This window comes from Tetrao urogallus (assembly GCF_951394365.1).
Source record: "Tetrao urogallus genome assembly, chromosome: 4".
Taxonomy (NCBI): Eukaryota; Metazoa; Chordata; class Aves; order Galliformes; family Phasianidae; genus Tetrao; species Tetrao urogallus.
In genome coordinates this window covers 10,353,076-10,363,148 of record NC_136817.1, presented here as the reverse complement: position 1 = coordinate 10,363,148, position 10,073 = coordinate 10,353,076, and the positions used below count along the sequence as shown (strand labels likewise).

The 10,073-nt window shown below is 34.1% G+C and overlaps 1 protein-coding gene across 1 annotated transcript in view; it reads right to left on the bottom strand.

The window, feature by feature from the left end:
- Positions 1 to 676: 676 nt before the first annotated feature.
- Positions 677 to 10,073, bottom strand: part of IL15 (interleukin 15) — a gene marked incomplete at its 5' end in the record, with an annotated part of 82,565 nt that continues 73,168 nt past the window's right edge. Inside the window, 5 exons of the mRNA XM_079534647.1 lie at positions 677 to 797; positions 1,375 to 1,518; positions 3,116 to 3,157; positions 3,573 to 3,654; positions 4,859 to 4,968. Coding sequence (XP_079390773.1) covers positions 687 to 797; positions 1,375 to 1,518; positions 3,116 to 3,157; positions 3,573 to 3,654; positions 4,859 to 4,968 — 489 coding nt within the window. The 3' untranslated portion in view covers positions 677 to 686. The remainder of the gene's footprint in view (positions 798 to 1,374; positions 1,519 to 3,115; positions 3,158 to 3,572; positions 3,655 to 4,858; positions 4,969 to 10,073) is intronic.

Genomic DNA, 10,073 nt, shown 5'->3' with positions numbered 1-10,073 from the left:
GGTAAAACAGCTATCTGGGTTTAGCTGAAAACAGTGAAAGGGATACGAGAGAGCCAATGGACATGTAAGACAAGTAGACCTCAGCTTGTTTTTGTTTTTAAAAAAAAAAAAAAAAAAAAAAAAAAAAAGAGGCAAAGAAAATTGTCAGACACATCAGACATAACAAAAGAACCAGGGATTAACTTCTGGGAACCCAGACTTAAAAATAATGAATTTCAGATAAAAAAAAACAACTACTGCCAGTTGCTTTAATAGGGATAATTCTATATTATAATAATAAAAGAAGAGCTTTTCTCCAAAACTCCATTCAGTCAGCTCTGAATTGATTTTTACAGAGAAGTTCCCTCTGTGGATGTCCTTAGAACATCTTCAAAAAATTTCGCTTATTAAGTTGGACATATTTTTTCTTCAGTGGACTTACTAGGAAATAAAAACAGCTTACATCCAGGGGAAAAAAATGTTAAATTCCTTTATTTTTTACTTCAAATTTGCTAACATTTGTATGTATGCAGTTTTGAAAGCATCACACATTAAACATATTGTATTATTTTTTGTTTTTTTTTATTCTGAGCAAATAGGACTAGAAGTGAAGTTCTTTTTAGTTCAGTGTTATTGACAATCTAATTTATCTGAGGTATATTTCTTGAACAGTCATTGTTCCCTCCTTGTTTATTTTGGTCATGGTATTATTTGCATTCCTTCTGTATAACCTTCACAAAACTCTGTATAAATTCTGTAAAATTTTTCTCTTCATATTCTTCACATTCTTTGCATTTTTTTGATGTTGTGGAATTCAACTGAAAAAGAAAATGCAATAGTAAAACAAGATACTTTGTCTATATGTTCTGATAGAGAACTAACCCTTTATATTCTGTTTTTGTCCACAGTTACAACACAGTCAATTGCTACAGAAAGCACTGCTGGAGTCTTCTAAGGTATTCATGTTTTGTTCCTGGCTTGATTTCTGAATAGGATCACCTTTCAAGGATACAGTGCTTCAGAGAGAGGTTTAAGTCACCAATCCCTTTGAAAATCAGGGCACTTCTTTATTTGCCAGTAAACATACTCAAGTTTAGATACTGAAGTTACAAACTATTATTTATATATACACATTCAAACATTTATGTCTGCATGTCACAAGTATTTTCTTTGATGTGAGTTCTGGGAGTGTTTTTCTACAATCACCAAATACTGCTCTATCCTTTTTATGTGTGTAATTTTCTCAGTATTATGTGCATGGGTTACTGGTTGATTACCCTTTGCTTTCATATATATACCATCTTGCCTATTCCAAATCTATGAGAAACAGAATTTCTGATTTTGAAGAAACTATTCTCATTTCCATTTTATCCACAGACTTTTGGTTTTACTTACCTGGTTAGTTTCAAATCTCTCATTTCCATTTTTCCAGATGTTGAATACATCCTGTGTTCTACTACATTTTTTGATTTTACATTCATGAAGAATCACTTTCATCTCTAAAAAAAAGCATCTCATTACGGGTTCCTGGCATTCTTTCTGGAAAAAAATAAATAAAAGGAAGTTGTAGCTGTTTTCAGATTAAAATGGGATAAGTGAATGTGGGATATCATTTACCAGAAAGTGGTGATTTTTATTTACTTAGTATCTGTTATTAGTATTCAAATACTTTTAAATATCTGCAAAAATTAACTAAGAGCTAATATATGACACACAGGCCAGCCAATTTCCTGCAGCAAAGTGAAGCACTATGTCTTGACAAAAAACTCAGGAAAATAATAATTAGGATAGGAATATGGGAAAGAATTAACACTAATGGAATTAAATTAATATTCTTAGTAGTTTTAGCACTTATATTGAGAGATCATTATTCAGAATAATGGAGAGTGGAGGAGAAAAAAGAAGTAGATATATGCCCGTATTTTACAAATAACAAAAAAAAAAAACAAAACCAATGGCACAAAAGTACCATTTTTTTCCACCAAGTCAATAAAACCGAAAAACAAGCTCCAGGTTGTCTGATTTTCACATCAATCCTTTCCACTTTAAGAAAGTCTTCCTGACATTACCAGCTAAGAAATTGGCCTTTATAATGTATTAACTTCAGTAGCTCCTTTCAGTCATGAGAATGGGTGTGTGAGTATGGCCGTGTATGTTCTGCTGCTTTTTTTCCTATTGAGTACAGGGCTAACTCCACGGATACATCAGGGTCTGCTTTCTCAGGCTTTTTAGGTCCACTGAACGTATCAGTGTTACTATATTTTGCACAGATAGAGTAAGTCCGCTATTTCTAGGAAATCTCATTAACTCTGTGTACAGGAATCATGTATTGTGTGCGTTTGGCACAGTCATTGTGTTTATGCTGTCAGGAGGAGGCTGTCTCAGGAGCAGGCTACTGCCAACTTCACTACAACAGTGAACCCAGCTCATGTTGCACCAGGGCCATGCTAAAAGTAACGGCTAAGAAGAGGTTAATGGTTGGATTCATGTTCTTAGAGGATTGCATAGAATAAAGACTGAATTCCACAGTAGATTATGGAAAAGTCTCTTCAGGAATGAGTTTATGGAACCCACAACTTAGTTAACAATTAAATTAAAAATGAATTTATTTCTTGTAGGATAAATCATAATCTCCATCAATTACAAGGCTAAATCCTTGATATTACATATTATTTGTTTCTAGGCTGTAAAAGCAGAAAACTGCACTGGCAGATGTTCACAGTTCCTTTCCATATTGCACTTCTCAAGTAAGTAACTTCTTTTCTTACTATAGAATTCTAGTGCATGGTGTTAAATAATAATCTTAGGAGGTATTTTCTCTGTCACTCCTTCAGTTTCTCCAATTACAAATGAGTAGCAACATTATTTTTCAGTGTTTGCTTTGATAAGATCATTTTAGACCATCCCTATTAGTTGAATAATTTGAATAGCAGCTACTTCAGTAAAATTATTTAATACCAGCTTACGTAATTTATCATAAGTAATTTAATTTGCAGAATTCTGCGTTCCAAGGCAAATGATTTGGTTTCTGAAACTTTTCTCAAATGAGTACTAGTCTACCTTTGGAAAAAATTGCTAGTAAAGAAATTAAGTTACTGTATTAGACCAGTTTGAGTCCAATTTTAATTATACTTACATCCTCGTCTGTGTTAGCAGTGTATAAACTGACATCAATGTCCTAAAAGGAAACAAGAGTTGTAATTATGAACAGTAGCTAACAGGCTTAGAAGTAAACACTAGAGCCATGGATTCAAGTTCAACAGGTCACTTAATCCAGGTACTGGAACACAGTGAGACAGTGATCTGAAAGTGACCTAGGTGACCTAGTAACCTGCAGAATGGGCTGACTCCCATGCCCTCTGCCCCTTTCTTTTTGCTTTATCCAATTAAAGAAATTCTGGAAGAAAAAAAAAAAAAAGTGCTTCATCTCCAGTTCCCTTTAGCTTTCTATTCCCTAAATGACTACACAAACAATATCCTACTTCATACTCCTTGTTGCTGACTCTCTTAACTGAATACTGTGCTAAACAGCTAAACGTGTAGTTATGTCTGCTCCTATGATCTTATGAAATAGTGACTTCTTTTGAACTTACTTCAGATGTCTTGATCTGCTCCAAATCTTTGAGAACTTCTGACCACTCACAGTGATTTGCTTCTGTGTTTGGTACATAAGCACTAGAAGAAAAACAGTGACACTAGGCTAAATAGTAGATATACACACTGTTTATGCTGAGAAAAGACTTACCAATCATTCAACCAGATAATAAAAATATGTATACATATGTTAATGTGTGGAGCAAGTACATTTGACAACTTGTAAAATCACAGAGCCACACTGTTTAAACAGACAAGGGTATTTTGTGTGTGTGTGTGCGTGTTTTAAGCTACTTTTGTAAGACATAATGCAAGAGTCAATTATTTCTTGTAAGTTACCTACAATTCTTTCCATGTATCCCAAAAAATAACAAATTTCTGTATCTCTTACACTGAATGATTTTTCCTTCCCTACTATGAAATTTCTGTCTTTAGCCCTGTAGAAATATTGTATGTCATTTTACATCTAATATTTTTTTGTGTACAGAAAAGACTCCTCCTGCCCTGAATAAAATTCTGCAAGGAGTGAACCATTAAAGGATAGAAAGTAGGTTTCTTTCTCCTCTGGAAGTTTATTGCACTGTGAACCGTGATTTTAGTGTGTCCCCACTTTGACCCTTCATTTGGATCCCTTTCAGTATTTCTGTATTTCTGTAAGGCAATGAAAGGAAGACAACAAATTGATTTGGGAAGTTGGTATAAAACAAGCAGCTGTTCACCATTTAGGCCTTAAACAAAGGCTGAAAGATAACAAGATTTTTGGGAAAGAAAAATGAAAGAGGTATTATAACAAGAACCAGAGGACACCTAGCCCTGATTTTTCCTTCCCGGGAGACAGAGCAGAAAAGCTAGACCTTAGTAAAGAGATTTGTCAAGGAGAGAACAAGTAGGGGATGCTGGCACTAGAATCGGGGTCGGTTTTCTAAGACAGGAAAGTGGAGTCAGAATGGAAGGAAATACCTAATATATATATAAACCAGCATACATATTTAAACATGTGCATGTTGTTTTTTTTCACTGCAAAGGAATATGGAAGTCTTCAAATGCAACAGTTCAAACAACTTGAGGATTATCATGGAGATAAAGGCTGAGAGACATGAACTGGATGGAGCCTGATCAGAGAAAAAAAAAGAATAAAGCAAGGGACCGTAGCCTAAAGAGAACTCTAGGACTGCTTAACAAGGCAGGAGAGGAAGCAATTGGAAGCCATTACAAATAACAGCTGTAATAGTAAAAACTAGATAATTTGTATTTACTGTCTCATTAATATTTACTCTGTAGTTACCATAGGAAGAAGATGGTTAGTCCAGTCTTATTCTTCAGAAGGCAAAAGAAGTGGCTGTTCAAAAGTAGATACAGTTGGTACTGGAGACAAATACTTTTCACGTGTATTTTCTGAAAGATACAACCAAGAAGATAGTGTGTCATAATTTTATTTCACATAATCCTTTTTAGTTCTGACTGAATTAATCAATTTGACAAGATACCCAATCAAGTCAAGACTACCTGTTGGGTGTTTAAAGACCAACAGATCTGTAGCTTGTAGTCAGTTTATGAAACAGTAGAAAGTCAAATGACGCAAAATTGCAAACTCATCCTGTTTTCATGTCTGCTCACACTGCAGGCTACTTTAATGTAAGGACATTATTAAAGATCTTTTATTCCGTTTTCTATCCTGCAGATTTTTCCCCTGCCACCCTGTTTCCTGTTTGCCACCCAAATCTTACAAATTACCTACAGTTGTAACATGGTCTACAATATCATGACTGTGTATATGTGAGGTGTTAGATACACGTAAGTCCAGTGTTGTTACATCTATTGATATCTAAACTTTTAGATGCAGTAGATATTTGTAGTGTTATACCTACTATACGTACATCTAATACTGGGGAGTGAGTGATTGAAGCATTTAAGAATTCTTTCATTGGAGTTTAGCAACTGGAAATGAGAAGGTGTGAGCTGTACATTAACTGTTTTATTTTATTTCCCACAGCCTGGGAATTTTTGTTCCAGAATTGCAAAACCTTTAATTTGAGCTCATATACGTCTTCTTCACAGAGGTAGGTTAATTATCTGCAACTGTGATTTCGATTCAGTGTTTAGTTTCTTATCAAACTATGTTTCTTTCATTGTGGTTTATATCCACATGAATTTACAAGTAGATGTTTAAAAATTGATCAGAGAGCATAATAGAAAAAAAGCTAGTGAATATGTTAGAGTGAAAGGCCTATCCATACTTTTTGTCAGGTTTGCTGCTAACTTGCTGCAAGCCACTTAACTGTGATTAAAGCATCTACTGGCCAGGCTAGGAGAGCAGTACTTGCATGTGCCTCAGAGGAGCTCTGAAAACTACTTGTAACAAGTAATTGTTACTGCTTTAAGCAGAAAATACTCTAAACTGTCTTGCTTCCAAAACCAAAAGATTTTGCTGAGATAATATAGTAGCTACACCATCACCTAAATTTCAACACTCAATAATAGAAAGCGGTGCCAGATTCTTGTATTTACTTTTGTGTCCAAAATCTGTTATGTAAGAAATACGTGCTTGAAAGGTAAATTCAATTTCATACCTAATTAAAGTATGGCCAAATCAGTAATATCTTATCCATCTTCTGAACTATTTCCAGTACCTTTAACCAAAATATGTCTAAAAGCAAAGCTGAACCTGTTACTATTTCCATGACCAATGGAAATGAAAAAAATAACTGTTCATACCAAAACATTAATAACTAATGCAATAAATACACTTTTAAACAGGACTCATAAAGAAATACATACAACCTAGCAGTTGTCAACACTAGAGTAATTTTATTACAATATAACAGGCTGCAAACTTACCACACTGTTTAATCTGATGTTTGTCAAATTTTCTGTAAAAACAACAAAATAATAAAACAAAGCAACTCTTCTATTGTTTTTTTAAAGTGAATTCTATTTATTTTGACTTGATTTGGCAGTTCATAACAATTTTTTTTTTTTTTTTTTACTTTTTAAATGTATTAATTTAAATGAAAATCAGAAATAACCTTATGGAAGATTTCTGTATACATGCTAAGAAATTTAAATCTTATTTTTTGTCTTCAGCTAAAAAAAAAAATCTTGTTTAAAAACACATTTTATCAAAATTAGTCAAAATGTATTATAAACATTTTGCAGTGTGTAAACATTCTGTTCATTTTACAAGCTAGTTTTGGTCAAACTAAGTATGGAGGCTGTTAATGAAAATGTCAGACAAAAATTATATTGGATCTTGAAGTGTTTTTCAGCTTTTGATTCATAATTAATATGTTGGGGCCTTACGAGCTGATTTGAAGGGGAGGTCTAGGCCAAATGTGTTATCAAATTTCTATCGTAGGAAAAGTGTTCAAGGAAAATAATCCGTTACGCTACCTAGCGAGTAATGAGCCAGGGTTGACATCAGTTGGACATTTGTTTCATTTTTTTAAATTATGTTTTTGGCTCTCTGTGATGACAATGGAACACTGTGTTCTTAATGATTCATGTAGTTGTCTTGATCTTTGCTTTTCTTCAATACAGTAGGCAACCATCATGTAGTAAGGAAATAATTGTTCCTTATTTGAAAAATAAACATAGTTTTTAGGTGAGAGACATTTTACTAATTGTAAAATTTAGGGAAATTCATTTGTTTACAGAGAAAGAGGTTTTTAAGGTCCATTAGATCACTTAATACATTGTTTTTACAATCGGGGCAGTTTTCTACCTCAATGTCTTCAATATTTAATGCAAACTACTATTCAGCAGCTTAAGACTGCTATCTCACTTGCTTACTTTGACGAACTACTCTTCTGCTTTGAACACACGTTGTTATTTAAAACTTTTCCTGTTTCCTCTGTTTAATCATTAATCAACTTTATTATGCCTCTGATACTTGCCCTTGTTTTATGTGCAATTGAACTTTGGACTTTGAAAAGAAAGCAAAACAGTTCACATTCAAATACTTTTTTTTTTCCCCCCTGTAGGTTGTAACCTGATAATCTGCAACAGCAGAGTTCAAGTGAATATTTTTTATTTATTTCTTTATGTAAGATGCAATTGAGACGATAAACAGAAATAATTCATTTTGAAAAAATAAATTAATTTTTTAATCAGCAAGTTGCAATGAACAACTTATCCTTGAGTAAAATATAAGCCACAGTAAAACTATAGTCTCTTGAAAAAAAAAGAAATTTAAGCAGATGACAGAAGTTAACAGAACGGAATCAGCTGCTGATTTTACCATTTTGGCTGTCACAAAAAAAAAAAAAAAAAAAAAAAAAAAAGCTGGCTAAAAAAAAATATTCAAAGTTCTATGCAATATTTAAATTGCATGCAAAGAAAATTACTGAAAGCTAGAATTATGTGACTTTGCTTATGTACCATGTATCTGAATTCCTTTATTAGGTGTTGCTTGTAAATTTCTCAGTGAATCCTTGAAATGTGATAATTATAATTAGAAAAATTTAGTTGCTCTGTATGCTAGTTTTATCTACAGAGGTTCACCACTCCTAATTGCTTGTGTCCATAGTTAATTACTATAAAAAATTTAATCATTCAATTGAAAAAATGTGCAAGACATTTTCTTGCACTGCTGAAGTAAGATTCTCCTTCTAAGTCAAACGTCTTCTACCATATTAATATCAGGCTTCTGGGACCTAAACATTTTCACTCTCAGCCAGGTCTCTGTAAAGAAAAGAGTCCCACTGGTTGCAATTTTATGGTGGCCTGAAGAAAGAGTTGCTCTCAGAGGCAGAATCCCCTTCAGAATCTGAGCACAGAAGCAGTATCACTGTAGTGCAAGGTAATGCTGTCCTTTCTCCTTGCCCGCTTTCCTCCAAAATGAATTTTTTCCATATTGGCCCTGTGGGATTTTCCAGGTGATCTTCACATTCAGTGATCTGCAGTGGATGTGCCCAGGTGTTTTTCAGGAGGAAAGCTCAAGATGGAAAAATACAAGTTCCTGCTCATGCTGTGATTTTATCTTCTTGAGAGTGAATACATTTCATCAATTACCTTTGGCAACTGTAATTGAATACAGGTTCTTATTGCCTAATGCCAGCACAAAAAAATACTGACATTTGCTTTTATCATATTCATACAACTATGGAACTCACAACAGTGCTTTTGTGTAACTGAGAACTGAGTATTTTTATTCTTAATTAGAGAATTTAGATCCTGAACATACAAGTTCTTGATTTGAGTGTTTAATTTCAATACTGATCCTCAGTCTCCAACAGCTCTCTCCTTCACAGGGATCTCTCAGATAAATATTTTGACAGCAGTCTTCTCTCACAATCCATATAGCCTAACTGTTGTACCATCTGGGATGGATTTAAGTGTTTTCATAGTTAGTTGAATGTCGTAAATTTGTGACCAAAATAATGCTGATAATACACCGAATATTTTAGCCATTGCTAACAGTTTTTTACACAGTTAGGGCCTTCTCTGTTTCTCACTCTCCCACCCCACCAGCAAATAAACTAGGGGTTTTAAGAGTCAGGGAGGGGACATAGCTGGGACAGCAGTCCCAAAGGTATACTCAATGCCATATAATATCATATGTTATAAAATTTCAGGTGAAAGCACAGGGGGGAAGAAGGGTGAATTTTTCTAACAGCAGCCATTGCCTGGAAACTGGCTGGATATTGATCCACTGGTAGGAGATGGCAAGTAATTACTTCTGCATCACTTGCGTTTTGGTTTTCTGTTATTCTTCACTTTTATTTATTAGGCTGTTTTTATCTCAGTGAGTTTTCCTCACTTGTGTCTTTTTCTGTTTTCTCCTCTGTACATCTGACTGTGGGAACGGTGAACAAGAAAATGTGTGGGAGCTTAGCTTCCACCACTTATGCATTGATATGTTCTTGGTTTGCTGGAATACTTGTTCATTTGCTTTTGATAGTCATTCAGTAAGATTTCCTTCTCCTGTATGCCAGAAGAAACAAGAAAGTAAAGCTTGCAATGCCTTCTTGAAAACATTGCCAAAAGGTCACAGAATCATTATTATTCCAGTCAATATCTTAAACATTAGAATTTGAAATGAAAGAAGTTAAATCTTTCCTTTGACCTTTCCTTTGCAAAACATATTTGAAGCCTGGGGCTTGTATCATTTATGAAGATGGATCCTATGCTTAGCTGTTGGCCTAAGAAGAAGTTATTCCTTGGTGCAGAGAATGATTTTATACCTCTTGAAGAATCTTGCAGAAACAGCAGCTGTGAAACCCAAAAGAAGTACAGCAGTCTTTTAGGGCAAGATATTTCTAGTTGAATATTACTATTTAGATCAAGAGTTTTCCTTTTAAATCTACTTTCACTAATTTCTCAGTGTAACTTAGAAGCTGCAGAAACCAGCGAAAATGTTTTTCAGAACATATTCTCCTGCATAAGTGAGCACCTGAACCACAAGAGACTGTAAAGGACATGAACAAAACAACACAAATAAGAAAAGGATCAGCAGATCTACTCATAGCTGAAGTCTGCATAGCAAATTGGTACTGATCTAT